Source organism: Dipodascopsis tothii, assembly GCF_038497935.1.
Source record: "Dipodascopsis tothii strain CBS 759.85 unplaced genomic scaffold V1510scaffold_24, whole genome shotgun sequence".
Taxonomy (NCBI): Eukaryota; Fungi; Ascomycota; class Lipomycetes; order Lipomycetales; family Lipomycetaceae; genus Neoaidaea; species Neoaidaea tothii.
This window is the reverse complement of record NW_027118008.1, coordinates 31,147-49,224: the sequence shown is the minus strand read 5'-3', so window position 1 is coordinate 49,224 and position 18,078 is coordinate 31,147. Positions and strand designations below refer to the sequence as shown.

General features: G+C 65.4%; 6 protein-coding genes across 6 annotated transcripts; 3 read left to right on the top strand and 3 right to left on the bottom strand.

The window, feature by feature from the left end:
* Positions 1–799: 799 nt before the first annotated feature.
* Positions 800–2,891, bottom strand: V1510DRAFT_419933 (major facilitator superfamily domain-containing protein). Its single transcript, XM_066934379.1, has 6 exons — positions 2,242–2,891; positions 2,093–2,207; positions 1,908–2,060; positions 1,835–1,872; positions 1,224–1,802; positions 800–1,189 (listed from the first exon to the last, which is right to left on the bottom strand). Exons 1-6 carry the CDS (start codon positions 2,632–2,634, stop codon positions 836–838), a joined length of 1,632 nt encoding a protein of 543 aa, XP_066787792.1. The 5' UTR covers positions 2,635–2,891; the 3' UTR covers positions 800–835.
* Positions 2,892–4,165: 1,274 nt separating this feature from the next.
* On the bottom strand, positions 4,166–7,297 carry V1510DRAFT_419932 (uncharacterized protein). Its single transcript, XM_066934378.1, has one exon. It carries the CDS (start codon positions 7,196–7,198, stop codon positions 4,190–4,192), a length of 3,009 nt encoding a protein of 1,002 aa, XP_066787791.1. The 5' UTR covers positions 7,199–7,297; the 3' UTR covers positions 4,166–4,189.
* A 4,161-nt stretch (positions 7,298–11,458) lies between these two features.
* V1510DRAFT_404127 (uncharacterized protein) lies at positions 11,459–12,706 on the top strand (the record flags this gene model as incomplete). Its single annotated transcript, XM_066932212.1, has 1 exon — positions 11,459–12,706. One exon carries the CDS (start codon positions 11,459–11,461, stop codon positions 12,704–12,706), a length of 1,248 nt encoding a protein of 415 aa, XP_066787790.1.
* A 1,292-nt stretch (positions 12,707–13,998) lies between these two features.
* V1510DRAFT_419924 (EAP30/Vps36 family-domain-containing protein) lies at positions 13,999–14,918 on the bottom strand. Its single transcript, XM_066934377.1, has one exon. The coding sequence runs from the start codon at positions 14,789–14,791 to the stop codon at positions 14,045–14,047; it is 747 nt and encodes a 248-aa protein (XP_066787789.1). The 5' UTR covers positions 14,792–14,918; the 3' UTR covers positions 13,999–14,044.
* Positions 14,919–15,571: 653 nt separating this feature from the next.
* V1510DRAFT_419921 (chaperonin 10-like protein) lies at positions 15,572–16,845 on the top strand. The gene is made up of 2 exons (XM_066934376.1): positions 15,572–15,651; positions 15,685–16,845. The coding sequence occupies exons 1-2, from the start codon at positions 15,640–15,642 to the stop codon at positions 16,726–16,728; spliced, it is 1,056 nt and encodes a 351-aa protein (XP_066787788.1). The 5' UTR covers positions 15,572–15,639; the 3' UTR covers positions 16,729–16,845.
* A 95-nt stretch (positions 16,846–16,940) lies between these two features.
* V1510DRAFT_419920 (HSP20-like chaperone) lies at positions 16,941–17,734 on the top strand. Its single transcript, XM_066934375.1, has one exon. It carries the CDS (start codon positions 17,050–17,052, stop codon positions 17,548–17,550), a length of 501 nt encoding a protein of 166 aa, XP_066787787.1. The 5' UTR covers positions 16,941–17,049; the 3' UTR covers positions 17,551–17,734.
* Positions 17,735–18,078: the final 344 nt, after the last annotated feature.

The following is an 18,078-nucleotide window of genomic DNA, read 5'->3' as shown; positions in this document are numbered from 1 at the left end:
TCCGTCCTGGCTGACCGGCGGGTGCAGTCGCTAGCGTCTAGCCGGCCAAGCGACCGTCGCTTAGGCACAGGCGGCCGCCGACGCCTACGCTGTGCCCTGCTAACGCCACAGAGGCGTCGCCGCGTGGCCGTCGGATGCCCGAGCCGCCCCGAGTCGGTATCCGACAAGCGGATCACGCGTCGCGGAGGGGCAACGATCCAGCGTGACCTGTCACCGGAACAGGTCTCCAGCGCGTACGCCACGGACGACCGAATCGACGTAGTTCGGACGCCAGGCCGGAGACACCTCCCGGCTGCTGATTTCAGCGCGCTTTTGGGCGGTCTGGCGGCTTCCATTGGGCCGCGTCTGTCTCGCGCTGTGACTTTGGTCGCGGCCTGCCGAAGCGGAAACGCCCGCATATGCGCTCGCCCCTACGGTCCAAACACGCAGCCGATAGTGGTGGCTGTCCGGACTGCTCCGAGACACCTGGCCGGGCGCCCCGCTGCGCGGCTGGGAGACACTGCCTACCCCTTCGCGGCTGGTCACAGGAGTAGAACACCACAACGCCGGTGACCCGGACGCAAGTTCCGGCCGCGCAGTTCCTGTTGCGGCTAGGCCAGTATGATCTGCAGCAAGCGCGTTCATAGTGTCAACGCTAGCGCATGATTCTGCCTAGCGCTGTTCTCGCATCTGCCCCGGCTAGCGACCGCTCGCCGGCCCGACACGACTGCTGTCGACTGGCCCGGTTGCGCGCGCTGCGTGCTTGCGGCAGCAGCCAGGCAGTCTGCGCGTCCGGCCGCGCCATCCGGCAGGCGTCCGCGTGTGCTCAGACCAAATTCATTAATGCTATCGTCGTCTACTTTTTCTCCGTCGCAGCCGGAGCGGCCGCCTGCACCTCTCGGGCGGCGGCCTCGCGCTGCTGTTTCTCCTGAAACTCGGCCCGCCAGCGTTCGCCGTGCTTCTTGACGTACAGCTGCAGCGGAATGAATGCGAACAAAATGATGCAGAGCGCCGTGAAGAGCGCGCCCATGCCCACGCTGTCGACCAGCGGCACGGTCGTAAAGCAGCCGATGGCGGCGAACACGCACCGAATGAACGTGTTGACGGTGACGGCCGCGCTGCGCTCCTCGGGCATCGAGTCCACGAGGTACGTGAGCGTCGCGCCAAACACAATCAGGCCGCCAAAGCCGTTCGTGAACGTGCCAATGAGCTGGCGTTAGCATGCCCGGCCACAGGCCACTTACCGGCACAAACCAGAACAGGTGGGCCCACGCGGTCCAGCCAAAGAACAGCAGCGACGTCGTCATGACCACGCCCGACACGACGAGGTTGTTGGACAGCCGGTGCTCGGGCACGAACACGCCGTTGTTGCGCGCGGTCGCGCGCTTGATGATGCGGTCGCTCCAGCGGCCGCCGAAGATGGACCCAAAGAGGTACCCGAGCGCGCACGGGATGTAGAGCAGGCCCACGATGAGCGACGAGTAGTTGTAGGGCGGGCTCTGGTAGAGGTACGTGATCGAGTTGTTGAGCCAGTACGTGCAGCCGAACCCGAACGCGTTGTACATGATGGCAAACGCAAACGGCGGAAACAGGATCAGCTTGAAGTTCTTGAACGGGCGGAAGAACGTGTAGAGCGAGAGCTTGGTGTAGTAGCAGATCTTGTCGCCGACCGACGGCAGCACGGGCGCCGGCGTGACCTTGGCGTGGTGCGTCTCGGGCAGGGCGAGCACGAGCAGGGCGAGCACGAGCCCGCCCACGCCGACGAGGAAGTATTGCGTGCTTTGCCAGCCGAACGCGTTCGTCAGGATGCCGCTGACGATGGGCTGCGGTCAGCATGGCCGAGTCGGGCACTTACCGCAAAGAGCGGACCGCAGAGGGGACCGATGTAGAAGTCTGGCGTCAGCGCTGCAGCCGGCGGCTCAACTTACAGCCCGTGGCCCGACCGCGCTGGTTGGGCTGGTAGATGTCGCCGATGGCGCTGGCGCCCATGGTCTGCGACGACGCGGCCGCGCCGCCCGTCAGCACGCGGAAGACCACCAGCTCGGCGACGCCGGTCGACAGAGCGCAGCCGATGTTGAACGCTGTCGTTAGTCGGGTCTTGGCAGGCACATACCGACAAACAGCGCGAACGAGACGATGTAGACCACGCGGCGGCCGTTGGCCTCGCTGAAGTGCGCCCACCAGAGCGGGAACGTGCCCAGGGCGAGCATGTAGAAGCCGATCGACAGCTGTCTGTTAGCGCCCGTGCTTCCGCTGACTCACGTTGATCACCGTCTTTGACGAGTTGAAGTCGGCCGCGATGTCGTCCACCGCCGGGTAGAAGACGGCGCTGCCCATGGACGGCACCATGCCGGCGATGGCGAAGATAAAGACCAGAAACTGCTTGACCAGCGGCGAGTATGTGTACGGGTCCTCGCGTTCCGGGATCAAGCACAGCTGATGCAGGAACCCGCGCGGCACGTACGGCGTGGCGGGCTTGGCGACGTCCGCCGATACGTCGGTCGCGACCGACGCGGCGTCGTCCACACCTTTCTCGAGATCGACCGTGGCCGTCTCGGCCGCGGTCACGGCCGTGCCGCCCGCAACAGGGTCGGCCACGGTATCGACATGACCAGTAGGGCCCGCGCTCGTGGGCGCAACAATTGCAGTAGCCATCAGAGAGTGACCGTGTCTGGAGCGGACCTTTCGGCGGCCTATGCTTCGAACAGGTCAGGAGGGCGCAGATCGCAGTGTATGGGGCTCCGGGTCGGATTCGTGCTCGGTCTTATACTCGGGCTGGCGTTGCGATGACTCTGGGAATAGAGTCGGGTGCGCGACTAGCGCTGGCTCCAATCACGGTGGTTTCAATGCGGATTAAGCCGCCACCGGCCACACGCGCTGTCTCGGTGTTCCGCTGTCGTACGTAGTATTACTCTTCTGACGTTCGCTGGGATGTGGGAGCACGGCACGCTTTACCGAAACTCTAAATCCGGACGGCTCCGCTGTCCAACACGGCGGCTCCGGCCGTGTGCGCCTCTGGCAGCCGGTCGTAGACGGCGCGTCGCAGGCAGACGAGCGGCCGCGACGTGCGCGTCGCTGCGCAGCGGGACGGCACCGCTCCTGCGCGCAGCCGGCCGATTTTCGTAGGATCCTCCGAACGCGCCCTAGAAGCGGCGGGTCGCGGTCCTTGCGCGACTATCGGGGTCCGATGCGGCGCGGCGCTACTGCAGGCCAAGGCGGACCGATGACTGCGGCCGATAGCGGGCCAGGCCCGATATCGGGCGTCGGACGGGCGGCGCGGCGCGGCCGATACCGGAGTCCGGGTAACAACTGCACTCCGCGCCCTAGCCCTATTTCTCCGACATGGTGCATTTTGATTTTGACCAGGGCATAGCGATTATAGGCGGTGTTTTGCGTGGTGGGATCTGGCGCACGTGATGTGCTGTGACGCGCCCCGCCCACGCCGTGGGGGGCGCGTCCATGGGGGCCCCGCAGCGCGTACGGCCTGCGGGGTAGCTGCCGCGCCTGGATAGCCGCTGCCGGCGCGCTGGCGCACCGGCGCACCAGCGGCGCGGGCGGACCAGCGCAGCGGTCCCGGCGGCGTCGCGCTGTCTGCGCGGCTGAGGCGGTGTGACGCGCGATCTGCTCGCCCGATGAGGCTAGCGGATCGCTGCGACCCAGGAGGCTGGGAGATCGTGCTCTGCAGGTCTGGCTTTGCGGCGGAAGGCCAGGGTGTGTGCGCCGGGGCGGCGTGCCGGCCGCCGCGCCTCAAGCGCGGCCGTCGCGCCTGGCCGCGGCCACCTGTGGTCCGCCGCCCGAGGAGACGCGCCTGGGCCGGTCCAAGCGCGACGCACCGACCCTCAGTAGCGCAGGCACCTCGGGTCAACGCGGGTTCAAGCGAGCGTCTGGACACTGCGGACCGGCAGCTGTCGAATCGCGGGCACTACAGGCTTGGCGGTAGCCGACTCAGCCCTGGCCGCCCGCGATAACGGGCGTCTGAGTCACAGCCGACGTTCAATCCGAGCCGATCAGTCGCGCGCTACGGTCGGGCGGCCCCGGCACCGTAGCCCCGGCACTGCCATTATCGTCTACGCGCGAGCGCGGACGACGTCCCACGACGCGCGTTTACGGAGCGCCGTGCGATTAGAGAACGCAGCGGCCGGCGCGACCGAGCCGAGGTGGTCCAGGCTCCGGATCGCGCCGAGACTATCGTACATCCGTGTATTCTAGACTAGTGTGAGCGCGACGGCAGAGTGTCCACAAAGAGCCACAGCAGCGCGTCCGCAAACTTGTCCTCGCTGGTCTTCTTGATCTTCCTGGGCTTGTCGTGCTTGCCGTACTTGTACACATCCTTGTTGTACTTGGCCAGGATCTTCTGGCTCTTCTTGAGCAGCTTGTTCTCGAGCTTCTGCACGTCGCGGGCGACGGTCGTGCTGCGCGCGTCTAGCTCGTGCTTGCGCTGCTGCACCGTCTGCACCGTGGCCGAGCAGTACGCGCTCATGCCGTGGCGGAGCCGGTCCAAGAACGCCGGCTGCTGGTCCACGGGCAGGTCCGCGCGCACGGGCGCCACGAGAGGCGTCGCGCTGGACAGGCCGAGGCACCAGCGGACAGCGTCGGTCGTCAGGATCTGGACCCGCAGCCTGCGCGGGGCGAAGAAGTTCTGGTTGACCCGCTGCAAAAACAGGTCGCCGCGGCTGCTGCCCGGTAGCGGCGCGCCCCGGCGCACCTCGACCATGCCCAACGCGTGCGGCGGCGACGTCACCGACACCGTGTTGAGCGCGTCCAGAAACTCGATGAACTGCTTTTCGGTGACGCCGACGCGGTCGAGCTCGGGCGAGAACAGCCGCTGGAACGGCACCCCGCGGCCTTTGTAGATCTGCGCAATCGCTATCGGCGAGCGCAGCCGCGTGTGGTAGCTCGGCAGCGGCGAGGCTGCCAGCGAGCTGAGCGTTCGCATGGCCAGCGTCGCTGCGACTTCTTTTTCGGTCGACGTGGCGCGTTCGTACGCCGGTAGCTCATCGTCGGACGAATCCGAGTCGGACGAACTCGACGACGAGCTCGACGAGCTCGACGAGCTGCGAGAGTGCCGAGCGTGTGAGCCGTGAGTCTTGCTGTGGTGGCTGGCTGTGGTGTGCGAAGTCGAGTGGCTATGGTGGGCCTTGTGGTCAGCGGCCTTGTGATCTGTGGACGGCCCCGACGACGTATGGTGAGACGAATGGTGCGAATGGTGCGAGTGATGACCACCGGACTCGGCTACGACGTACGCGACAGGGACAGGAACAGTCTGGTAGGTCGTAGGCGCCGGCGCCGGAGCCGGATCGCGTCCATAGTGAGGCTTCGAGTCGGCATGCACAACCGGCGGTTCGAACGGCGGAACAGGACTGCTGGGACCGGGTGACGGTCCCTGATTCAGCGGGGGGCTGTACACAGGCGAGCTGAGAGAAGCCTGGCTGTCTGGAGCTCTGTAGCTCGCGCTCTGTGGGACCGAGTTGTACTGGAGTGCTGCGGTCGGAGATTTCGACTCAACTGCCTGGCGGGACTCACTTTGAGGACCGCCCTGGCCATACCCGGCCTGGTTGTAGCGAGGTCCGTTTTGGCTGTACTGAGGTCCGTTTTGGGCGTACAGTGGTCTGGTCTGGCCAGTTTGGGGCCCAGCCTGACCACTCTGGGGTCCGCCCTGGTAATGAGGTCCTGCTTGATTGTATGACCCCCCACCCTGACTATACTGCGGACCGGGTCCGTTTTGAGGTCCATACTGGGGACCGCTTTGATACTGGGGTCCTTGGGGTCCGCCCTGAGGCCTCTGGTTGTACTGAGGTCCGTTTTGATTATATTGCGGACGAACCTGCCCACCCTGTGGACCGCTCTGCGAGTACTGCGGACCGTTCTGGCTGTACTGTTGGCTGCCCTGATACTCGGGTCCGCCCTGATTGTACTGAGGCCTGCCCTGATTATATTGGGGCCCGCCCTGATTGTACTGGGGTCCGTTTTGGGCGTACTGGGGTCCCTGCGGAAATTGGGGTGATCCCGGGTTCTGCGGTGACCCAGGTTGCGGAGAGCCGTATGGTGAGCCCTGGGCGTACTGACCTCCCGGACCGGGTCCCGGACCGGGTCCCGGACGGTACTGTGGTCCACTGGACATTTGTTGGGGACCGGGCGGGCGCTGCGGCCATGAGTTCACTCGCTGAGGTCCAGCAGGCGGACCCGACTGTGCTTGCGGACTCGGACCTAGGGAAGGCATACGCAGTGGACCGTTAGGCATCTGTTGGGGACCAGGAGACATTGGCTGAGGACCAGGCTGCATCTGTTGCGACTCTGGCGGCATTTGTGGCCGTCCGGCGCCGTACTGGCCACCCTGGTACTGTGATCCGGGTCCACCCTGCTGCGGAGGTCGCTGTGCGTACTGCTGTCCAGGTCCAGGACCTGGCGATCCTTGGTTGTAAGGACCACCCTGACCGTACTGAGAACCGGGACTGGGCCTGCCTGGACCTGGACCTTGGCTATACCCAGGTCCAGGACCTTGGTTGTACCCAGGTCCAGGTCCAGGTCCTGGACTTGATCCTGGACCAGGACCGGGACCCTGACCGTACCCATAACCCGGGCCGGGACCGGGACCGGGACCGGGACCTGGACCTTGGCCGTACCCCGGTGCGGGACCTGGTCTACCAGGACCTGGCACCTGTCCGTACTGCGGACCGGGTCCTCCAGGTCCGCCAGGCCCACCAGGTCCAGGTCCAGGTCCAGGCCTTCCGGGACTGCCGTACGACCCGGGCGGCTGACTGCCCTGGCCATTGCCAGCGTAGCCAGGCGATCCCTGCACCGGCCCTTGGCTGCCATAGCCGCCCTGGCCCTGCGGCTGACCGTAGCCACCCTGGCCCTGCGGTTGGCTGTATCCGCTCTGGCCTTGCGACTGCCCATAGCCACCCTGGACGGAGTGGGGCTCGGGCATTGGTACCTGCTGAGCGTACTGTTCGGCAGGACTCCCGTCGTATCGTGACTGATTGTTGCCGTAGGCGTACTGTTGCTGGCCCTGGCCGTAGCCCGGGCCGTACGACCGGTCCTCCCGGTACTCGGACTCGTCCTCCACAGATCGCTGAGGCAGCGCGGCTCCAGGAACGTGGTCTTCTGGTTTGGGCATCTCGGCACGGGCGGGAGCGCGCTGCGGGCTTGGCTCGCGACGCGTGCTCGGCGGCTCGCCGCCGGACTCACGCTTGGCACTTCCTGGTCGTTCTGCTGCCATTTGCAGTTCTGTAGCGCACTCGATCGCACACTCTGAGGGTGCTGTTCTCAGAATCTCAGCCGTGGCCGTTGCGCTACTGTTTGTTGCTGCAGAGGGTCATCAGAGGGGGCGTGTTGTTTGGATGAAGTAGGCAACGCTCCGTCTTCGGCTAGTCCTGAAATAAATTAAAGCTTGTGCTTGGCGATCCGGGTTGGCGGATCAGGGCCAAATCTACGGTACGACTCAGCCTCCCGTCGCGCTCGGACGATGAGGTCAGCATGTCAGCATGCACCGCGAGTCTCAGGCGGAGCCGTGGCCTAGTTTTGCGGCTCATGAAGCGCGGCAGGTCACAGATGCAAGAGTGGGCCGAGCTGGCCTACGAGCTGTGCGACCTGCAGGGCATCAGGCTAGCAGAACTAGCTGGGGCATCGGTCCAGATGGAGACCGTACTCTCGGCGGATGCATTGTGGGGTCCGGCGGAGCGTGTTCGTGGACAATGGGTGGTGGACGGCCCCTTGGTGGCATTGTTTTGTCAAGGGGTTGTGAGGTCGAGATGGCTGGGACGGTGGATAAGGAAGCCGTGATGGTCGGGCAAAGCAACAACTAGCCACGGCCACGGTCGGAGCCCAGGCCACGCCTGGCAGCAGACTGGTGCCCTTGGCGTCCGTGCTGGTCTTCGGAAGCTGTCAGATTGACATAGTGAGCGCGGCTCGGGTGCGGCTCATAACGCGCGGCTGAGTACGTTCTGAAGCGTGCGGCTCGAGTGCGGCAACCGCTCCACAACCCTCAACAGCCCCCCAAACACGGTAGCCCGAGCCAGCGCGCCCCGTCCTTTGACAGGCGGTGCGACAAACAGCCGGCCGCGTAGCAAGGCCGTCGGTGCACCGCCAGAGTGGTGTAGGGCCACGGCAGGAACGGCAGTAAATTGCTGAAATTGCAGCCGGAACCTGCCTTGCTTAAGTACAACTTTTCGACTCACCGCGCACCGCTCGTAGCCAAACCACAACAGCCAGCACCATATCACAGAAAGCTCCCACAGCTCAACACAGCCAGGGCTGGCTCTTCTGACTGCCGGAACTTGTAATTACAGCCAGCGCAAGCGAGACCGCAAAATTTGGGCATCTGTCTTGACCACGACAAGGCGGACCATGCGCGCTACCTGGTGGCCAGACCGCACTAAATTGTTGAGCTACGGCGAGCTACGCATACGAACCAGACTGCATGTTTGGTCGGCGGCATGTGGCGAGCGTCGCAGTCTGGTGACCATCTACGTAATCTGACGAGAGATCGTCTCTCGCCTTGCCGTCTCCACCGAGTTTCGGCGCCCATGACGTGGGCCCGAGCTGCGGCACGGAGGCTGACGTCAAGGTACACGGTACAGTCGCGGTCTGAGGCAGTGATTCACAATTGCATTGGTCTGCGACAGGGCTCAGTCAAAGACACGGCCCACCAAGCTTTTCGCGAGGGTTAGCGCAACCGCACTGCCGCGAACATTCCTGGTAAGCGGCGGCGGTGCGCGACGCCACCGTCCGCGCTCACGACCGCGCGTTCGTAGTCGTGTCAAGCATAGACCGGCCGTAAATTTCCGAGACTTGGACCAACCTCGCCTACTGGCTGTCGAGAGCTAGCGAGACCACGCCGTCGCATGGCGCCAAAGCCATTCGTTTGCCAAACGGTGCTAACGAGGTGGCTGCGTACGGCGTAGCAAAAGCCGGGCGCCTAGCCTCCGCGAACCGCTCCGGTTCGCCCGTGTGCTGCGTATCTTACTGCTAACCCGGTCTGTGGTGCGGTGTAGCGGTGGTGTGGTTCCACTAAGCTCACGCCGAGCGAGAGGCAAACCTAGTTTGGCCATCCGCTAGGAAGGTTTGCAAGAACAGAGACTTGCCGACCGTTGGCGACTGGGCCGTGCGGAGTGTGATATGCACTTTGGCGCAGCTTTATGCAGCCGTATGCGATTTACAGCCTGCTAGCCGCATACGTCTGCATTTATTGCCCGTCACAGCCCGGAAGAGGCTAGTGCCAACGGTGATCCAATTCGCGCGGTTCAAGGCCAGCACCGCCGGCGCGGGCGTCCGTGACGCGTCTCAGCCGGCGCGGGAGCAGGTCAGCAGGCCAGGATGGCCGCCGGCGACGCGGTGGCGACAGCAGTAGGCGCAATGCTGCTTTGGGCTGGCAGTCCACAACTGTCAGTCGGCGCAAAGGCCGCGGTGCGTAGACGACAGCCGACCGGCGGATGGTTAGGCCGCTGTCATGCCCTAGTGGCGTTTAAACGACCCGAATTCGCCAACCTGCAGTCGCCGCGGCCGACGGGTCGGCGACACGATGGACCGGCCGGCCGGCAAGCTCCGCCGTGCCTGTGGTTCCTGCCGGTCAGCTGCGGCAGCCGGCAGGCAGGCACTGGCACGTGCGGCTCAGGGGCAGTCGCGACCGAGGTGGCTGCGGTCGAGTGAGAGCACGGAAACGGCGGGCAGCTAGATCGGGCCTAAGCGAGGCGGCGTCGTCTGATCCCGGGCGGTGACACCGACTAGCACGCGGCTCTGCTGGTCGGGCGAGGGCAATCGTGGCCGAGAGCGGAAGATAAGGCCGAGCAGGCCGTACGTCAGCTGTACCGCCGGCGATCGGCGAGGTACGGTAGCGGTACGGCCGGCAAGTGTAGCCCGTACGCGAGCGTCGGGGGGTGGCCAGAGCCTCGGCCGCGAGCGGGACCGTCCAGAGCGGCGGTGGGACCCTCTGTGGTGCGCGAGGCGTGCCGCGAGTCGCGCGGCGGCCGGCCCAGCTATATGTTCCTGCGAGTTTGGCGGGCGTGCCTGGCGGCCCCGGAGCTCCGCGTCCGGCCGCTGCGTGCGGCTCACGGGACGGACGCACGTTTAATGACCGGGGTCGCTGGTTGTTTCACACGTACATAGCGGCCGTTGCCAACCGCATGGAACGCAGCACCAGGCGGACTTGCCTGTACGGCCTGAAACGTGCGCCACTAGTCTGACCAGGACTGCGGGAGATTGCGGCCGCAGGACTCGATGCGCCGATCACGGGGTTTGGCCCGCGCGAGCCGATTAGACCGCGCCGGCGTTCGGTCGGCTGATCGGCACGGTCATGGCCGGACCGTCGGCGGCTAGCCCTCACGGCCGTGCACATGTTGGCGGGCTGTCGCGCCTGACAGCGGCCTGAGCGATATCTAGCACGATCGGCTTTGCAATTGTAAAGTGTTCGATCGCCGGCTGCTTCAAGTCCGAAAGTTAGCTTGGAACGGACGAAACTGTAACCACCGCGGTGGCACGCATGCAGCCCGGGCACCACTAGCCGCGTATGAAACTTTTAGCGCGGCTGGCCACCATAGTATACTCTGGTGAGACGCGATCTAATAAGCTGCAATATATGCAGGGGCAGGACCAGCTCCGGCCGAGCCAACCGAGCAGCTCGGCGGGGTCCGGTGCCCGGCTGGCCAGGGCAGCCAGCCGCGCAGCCGCTGTCCCGGCGTGCGTGGCCAGAGCAGCGGCCGGCACCAGCGTCGGCGCCTGGCGGCGGCGTGGGCGAGACATGATCATGGGTTCGGCAAGTGCCCGCGAGACCTGCGCTAGGCCGAACTGAGTCCTGTTCAATTAAATCCAGTGTCGCAGTGAAAACACCCAATGCGGCAAGGTGGGGAGGTGCAGGTATCCTTGATACAAATGAGCGTCAGATTGCGCGCAGCGCGCAAATTTGTGCATGGGGTACCGGTAGTCGCGGGTACGAATACCAGTGTAGTGGTACAGGTACCGGAGATGGGATCGTACCTCACAGTAGCCAGGGCAAACCTTATGTGGAACTCTATTTGGACGCGTCTAGATTTGCAGTCCGGCAGCAGGCTGGGGCAGGCTGCCCCGGCACCGCGACGTCACACGGGCGGTCTCACCTCTGCAGGCTGTGACAGCCAGGGCGGCGATCGCAGGGAGGCCAGCCCGCTCGGTCCGGCATGGGCAGCAGATCGGCAGCAGCGAGGGCGGTGGGCGTGCGTTCGAATGGACGACTAGAGCATGCTCCCCCTTGCAGCTAGGCAGATGCGGCGGCCGGTGCAAATTGCACGGACTCTGGGTCGGTTAGCGGCCACTAGCGCGACAGATCTGAGACGACCGCCCGAGGCGGTAGCACCGAGGGGCAAGCCGGCGCCAGCCGTCGCGGCCTGTCAAGAAGACTGGGGCAGATATATAAGGCCGGGCGGACGTCAGTTCGGACACCACTCAGAGATCAAACGTCCAACTTTGGCAGCAGCCTATCTACATTCCTTTACACTCTCTAGTTACCATGTTCTGCAAGCTCGAGATGCTGGTAGCCGGCGTGGCCGCGCTGGCCGCGGTCGGCGGCGTGCATGCGCACGAGCACGAACACATGCTCGCCCGGCGAGACATTGCCAGTGAGACCGCGTCGACGTCTTACCCGCTGCCAAGCATTGTCAACTCCTTCACCAAGACCAGCCCGGGCTTTTCCCAGGGCCCGGGCGAGAACCTGGCGGCCGGCATCGGCTCGGCCCTGGACTGGGGCCGGCTGACGGACTGGTCCAACCCGTGGTCGATCTACCGCGATGGCGGCGGCTCGTGCACGCTCGGCAACCGCACGTTCTGGTTCTTCGACGACACCGAGGCCTACGCGGCCGACGGCTCGTTTGCCGGCTTTGCGAGCAACTCGCTGGCCGTGGCCAACTCGTTCAACCACCTCGGCTGGCTGACGGACGTCACCGTCAACAAGTCCACCGGCGTCTTCCCGGCCATCCCGTTCACCGCGAGCGAGTACGTCGTGCGCAACTCGCAGACGTCGCGCTACGCCATCTGGACCTACACCAACTGCGTCGAGGTCAGCCGGACAGAAGCCGCACACTTCTGGCAGGTCGTCAAGTACACGGCCGCGAACGAGTACTCGACCATCGGCGTCACCCAGGCCTACTACACCCTCGACGAGGCCGCCAACCGGCTCTCGGTCGAGCGCCCGAAGCAGCTCTACCTCGACAACACCGTGTACGAGTACGGCGCGTTTGGCAACATCGTCATCGACGGCTACGCGTACCTCTACGGCCTCGACACGATCTACTCGAGCCGCTACGACGTCCACGTGGCGCGCGCGCCGCTGACGTCCATCAAGGACCAGTCCACCTGGCAGTACTACGACGCCTCCACCGGCACCTGGTCGAGCACCATCACCCACCCGTCGGCGCGCCGCCGGTCGGCTGCGGTCATCCAAGGCACCATGCCCTTCTCCTCGGGCGCGTTCTTCTTTTCCCAATACCACAACCAGTACTGTCTCGTCTTCTTCAACAACTGGATCGACTCGACCTTCCGCATTCTCTTTGCAGACACCCCGGTCGGCCCGTGGGACACGAACAACAAGGTTCTCTACAAGAGCGACAAGGGCCCCAAGGGCTACAACTACGGCGGCCTGGCCACGCCCATCTACTTCCAGCGCGACGGTCACATTGCCGGCCAGCGTCTGATGCTGTCCTACTCGTACCAGGACAGCGACGGGACCTACCCCCGCACGCACGAAGTTGTCTTTAACTAACTGGATGCTCTGCATCGTTACACTCTTTTTTGTCTCTGCTTGTTCTCGGATCGCTTTCGCGACCTGCATATCCGCTCGTTCATGTCGCGCACTCGCCGACCTGTAAATGTTACCATGATTTTGTCCTTGGTATGAGATGTAGTTTCATGTCGGTCTGTCTTTTGTATATTGGTATGATTAGGTGTTGGTTGCATTCAATAACAGTATTATCAAAGAAGCAAGGTGGGCGCGTGGCGCCTTGTAGAATGGAGGTGGAGCGCCATGTCGGCCACCGGGTCGTGGTGCCGGGCGGTGCCGGTAGCCAGGGGGCGCATGGACGCCAGCACGCGGCCGCGCAGGTACCGGGGAGGAGACGCGTGGAGCGGGCCGGGTGACCCACGCGGTGTTGACGCGCCAACGAGATAGTCCAATAGTTCGGAACGTTCCTGGAATGCATAGTCCAGGCACAGAAAGCTTAAATTTGAAACAGCGGAAATTGGTGGCGGTAATTACTGAGACATTCCTGAGCGCACGCCGCGTCAAGCAGGTATAACACTGCCCAAGCGCGGAAGTGGGCAGCAACGGCGGCGAGCACGGCTGAACCTGCACGCTGCGGGCGTTGGCCGGGGGGGAACTGCAGCAGCCCAGCCGGTTTCGTGCGGTGTTGCACGCGCAGCCGTGTGCGCAGCAGAGCGCAGTACGCAGGCGAGCCAGGGGTGCAGGATGCCGACACACTAGTGATGCTGTGCCTGCTGGGCGCTGCAGGTACCGGTACCACCCGGGCGGGTTGCATCGCAAACACGGTTAGACGGGTACGAAGGATACCGAGGACGGCAAGGCTATTGGTTTGGCTAAACACGGCGTGCTTCACGTTGTTTGGTGGGTGGGCGAACTCCTGAGGGGCGGGCGGACGTCTTGGCTGCGGCTGTCAGACCGGTCGAACCGACCGTTCCGACGGCCATGGGCGAACGGAGTGGGTGACAGCGCGTGGCCGCCTGGGCGTGATAGGTGGGACGCCAAGAACGAGCCGCAGAATATGCGGCTCGCTGCGGCCGTGCTACGCGCTACGGTGTGCCGGTGTGACTCGGCGTCGGGGTCGCACGGGTGTGCGTATGCGCGCGTGCGAGAGGAGACGACACGGGCGGGGGGTGGGTGTGACGGAAAGCAGATTGGCGACGGGTAGATTCGCGAGTGACAATAATGAGCCGCACAGCGTGCGGCTTCCGGAACGTGCCGGCACGTGTCCGCACGCTAGGCGCCGCACGCCGTGCGGCGGGCCAGCGCGCTAGCGTCGCATGCAGGCGGCCGCGCGAGCCACGCAGCCACAGCCACGCGCCGCACGGCGCGCGGCGCGCGCGTCTATTTGATCCACGACGGCGTCCAGTACTCTTTCGGCGACACCTGGCTGTCGACCCACAGCAGACCGGCTGCCACGAGGTCGTCCAGCACGGCCAGGCACCGGGCCTGTTCCCAGCCCATGTTGTCGCGCAGGATCGGAACGGACACGTAGCCGAGCGCTTGGGTGGCTTCGATGGCCACGGTCTGGTCCATGTTGAGCTCGCGCGGCACCGACCGGATAAAGTCCTTGTGGCCGAGAGTGACGATGCCAAAGCCCTCGCCCAAGGGCGCCAGCGTCTTGACCGCGCGCACAATGTCCTCTTCAGAGACCTCCTGCTGGTGGTTGCCGCGACGCGACGAGTTGATGCGACGGCGGACGTCGTAGACCAGGATCAGACCGCCGTTCTCGTCGCGGGTGCTGCGGCAGATCTCTATGATCTTGACGGCAAGCTCGAAGTAGAAGTCATTGACGTCGCCGCCGAGGAGCTCGGTCCAGAACGAGCCGCGCTTGTTGGAGGACGAGGCTAAGGGATCGACGCCGATGGCCGAGCACATGCGCACGAACTCGGACCGGAACACCGAGTCCGATCGGATCTCGTCGGCATGGCTCTCGGCAAACTTCTTGAGCGCTTTCTGGAACGTGACCAGCTGTTCGGACAGCTGGGCAATGTGTGACTGCAGGAACGACGAGCCGAGATCGGTGTACTGCTGCGCGGTCTTTTGGTGGTTGTCAAAGGCGGCGAGGCCGACCCCGCGGCGCATGCTCATGGTACCGGTGTGCCGTGGAGTGGAGGCTGGGACGGCCGTTGTGATAAGCCGTGGCGCGGACGACGAGACGGTTAGGGCGCAAACGGCCGTGTGCCGGGACACGGAGTTTCACGTGACGATCAATTTTGGCTAATTCCGCGCATCCGCGGCTAATACCGGGGCGGCTCTTTTGGCCAGGCTGGCGGAGCTGCCCCGCGGGGCGCGGCGTCCTCCCACGGTCGCCCCGCGCCGGCCCCGCTTCCATAATCGGACAGGTAGCATCAAGCGGGCGCGTCCGGGCCCCGGCCGAGGCGCGGCGGCCGTTGGCCCCCGGTCCGCTCCCTTGGATCCAGTCAAGCAGGCGCCCCGACTGCGCACCGCGTAGAGCCAGCACGGCGGCAGCCAACCAGAGCCCGCGCGCGCCGGCCCCGCAGCGCCGACCCGGCCCGGTGGTTCCGATGCCGTCACGGTGGGCTCGGATAATCTTCAGAGCGGGCAAATGGGGCTAGCGGCGCGTCGAGGCGCGCAGCCGCTGCAACACGGTCTCCGGACCTTCGACGCGGCTGCCCGATCGGGGCCACGCCCTGCGGCCGTCGCTCGGGACGGTGGACTAAATGGGTAACTTTTCTTCTCGTCGGCGGTGGCAGCATTGGTCTGATGCGTGTTTATGTCAAGCGCGGCGGCCGGGAGGCCCATTTTGGGAAGGCGCAAGGAGCGTTGACACCCGCCGCGTATCCCCGCCGGGTGCGAGTGATTGACCCCGGCATTTAGTCGGTCCCGTGAACAAGGACTGAGTTTTTGTGGACGGAGCCATTTTTCCAGGCAGGCTATAAAAGCGTCAATTGCCCCGGAAGCGAGCAGCAGCAAACATGACCATGGCGGTAGGTGGCGCGCGCGGCAGCGGCTGACGGCAGAACCCTTCATTTGTGCTTCAGAAGATCAACGAGGTGAAGTTCGAGGAGCGGCCGGTGCCGGAGATCAAGCACGGCCGGGACGTCAAGATCGAGGTCAAGAAGACTGGCATCTGCGGATCGGACGTGCACTACTACACGCATGGCGCGATCGGCAGCTTTGTGGTGCGCGCGCCGATGGTGCTGGGCCACGAGTCGTCGGGCATAGTGGTCGAGGTCGGCGCGGACGTGACGGGGCTGGCGGTCGGCGACCGGGTGGCGATGGAGCCGGGCGTGCCCTGCCGGTACTGCGGCTTCTGCAAGGCCGGCAAGTACAACCTGTGCGCGGACATGAAGTTCGCGGCGACGCCGCCGTACGACGGCACGCTGTGCAAGTACTACATCCTGCCGGAGGACTTCTGCGTGAAGCTGCCCGAGCACGTCTCGCTCGAGGAGGGCGCGCTGGTCGAGCCGCTGGCGGTGGGCGTGCACGTGTCCAAGCTGGCCAACATGGGCACGGGCTCGTCGACGATCGTGTTCGGCGCGGGCCCGATCGGCCTGCTGTGCTGCGCGGTCGCGCGCGCGTTCGGCTCGACGACCATCATCGCCGTCGATCTGGTCGAGTCCCGGCTGGAGCTGGCCAAGACGGTGGGCGCGACGCACACGTTCATCCCGTCCAAGGAGGACTCGCCGGCGGACTCGGCCGCCAAGATCCACGCGCTGGCCGGGCTGAAGCCGCAGTACGCGATCGACGCCTCGGGCGCGGCCGCGTCGGTCAACACGGCCATGTACACGCTGGCGCAGGGCGGCACGTACGTGCAGGCCGGCATGGGCAACCCGAACATCATGTTCCCGATCGCCGAGTTCACGGCGAAGGAGCTGACCATGAAGGGCAGCTTCCGCTACGGCCCGGGCGACTACAACCTGGCCGTTGAGCTGATTGCGTCCGGCAAGGTCGACGTGAAGCCGCTGATCACGCACCGCGTGCCGTTTGAGAAGGCCGAGGAGGCGTTCAAGACCGTCATGGCCGGCAAGGGCGTGAAGGTCATGATCTCGGGCCCGGAGTAGCCCCTGTAATCTAGAGGTGTAATAATAGTACGGCATATGCAACGCGCACGGCCGCGGGGACGCATGCGGCGTAGCGCGGGACGGCGGCTAGCCGCCGGCTAAAAGGCGGGGTGCGCGGTGAGCCGCACTCCGTGCGGCGCGGCTCACGTGAGGCGGCCCGTGCGCCGGTTCTAGAACAGCCGCGTCGCCGCCGCCGGGCTCTGGAAAGTTCGCGCAGCCGACGGAACAGACCGCGGGCCGCCCGGGCTGCCGCCACCGGCCGCGGCCGCGGCGACAGATAAAGGCCGCAGCACGGCCCGCGACGGCAGCAGCACCGTTCAAATGACTCTTCTCACATCCGACTTGGTTTCTCTCCAGCGATCTCTGTTTGACGTCATGGCCGCCGACATGGCGTGGGCGCTCGGCACCCGTCCGCCGGCGTCCAAGGCCGGCTGGTACACGCCCGCGTTCGACTTGAGCGAGTCCGCCAAGGACTACGTGCTCGAGGGCGAGGTGCCCGGGGTCGAGCGCGACCAGCTCACCGTCGAGTTCGTCGGCGACCGCGAGCTGCGCGTCGAGGGCCGCACGCAGCGGCAGCAGGCGGATCGGGCCGAGCCGAGCACCGCGGTGGCTGCCGCCGGAGCCACCACCGCCGCCGCCGACACCGGCGTCCGTCTCTGGGCGGCCGAGCGGGCCGTCGGCCAGTTCGCGCGGTCGTTCCGGCTTCCCCGCGACGCCGACACCGCGCGCGCTTCGGCCTCGCTCCAGCACGGCCTCCTGCGCGTGCGGGTCCCCAAGAAGCCCGCGCCCCAGCCCCTCCGGGTCAAGGTCGCGGTCGAGTAGACAGATGCATGTATTCTAATAAACTGCCAGACACCATAACAAAACCCAAGAATGCCCAAGAACAAAAACACCAGAAGCGACGGCGTCGCGATGACTGCAGAGATGTACACGGCGCGCTACTTGAGCGCGCGCAGAGTGCGGCGCTGGGCGCGGACCAGGCCGATTTTGAGCCACACGGTGAACTCCAGCCACTTGGCGCGCACGCGGCGCGGCGACGGCGGCCCCGCGCGGTCCGGGTCGGAGCCGCGGCGGTCGTGGCGCGCGCGCGGCGGGTAGGCGGCCACGGGCTCGTGCAGCGTGAACGAGTCGTTGATGGCGGACGAGCGCAGCTGGGCCGACTGCGGCAGTTCGAGCGGCGCGACCACGGTCGACGGGAACTGTGACGGCGCCGGGTGCGCGAACGAGTCCGAGTAGCGCTTGTAGGTCGGCGCGGGCGCGCGCGGCAGCTGGACCTCGATCCGCGCCGAGACCGCGTCCGCGCGGCCGTAGAGCTTGCTGAGCTTGCGCGACGAATTGGCCGAGAACGCC

Excerpts from the sequence above, each read along its gene's own strand:
- V1510DRAFT_419932 (XM_066934378.1), bottom strand. The coding sequence starts at position 7,198 with ATGGCAGCAGAACGACCAGGAAGTGCCAAGCGTGAGTCCGGCGGCGAG.
- V1510DRAFT_419933 (XM_066934379.1), bottom strand. The coding sequence starts at position 2,634 with ATGGCTACTGCAATTGTTGCGCCCACGAGCGCGGGCCCTACTGGTCAT. Across the intron at positions 2,061-2,092 it reads CTCGTTCGCGCTGTTTGTCG|CGTTCAACATCGGCTGCGCT; the intron begins GTATGTGCCTGC and ends GACTAACGACAG. Across the intron at positions 1,190-1,223 it reads ACCTGTTCTGGTTTGTGCCG|CTCATTGGCACGTTCACGAA; the intron begins GTAAGTGGCCTG and ends TGCTAACGCCAG.
- V1510DRAFT_419924 (XM_066934377.1), bottom strand. The coding sequence starts at position 14,791 with ATGAGCATGCGCCGCGGGGTCGGCCTCGCCGCCTTTGACAACCACCAA.
- V1510DRAFT_419920 (XM_066934375.1), top strand. The coding sequence starts at position 17,050 with ATGACTCTTCTCACATCCGACTTGGTTTCTCTCCAGCGATCTCTGTTT.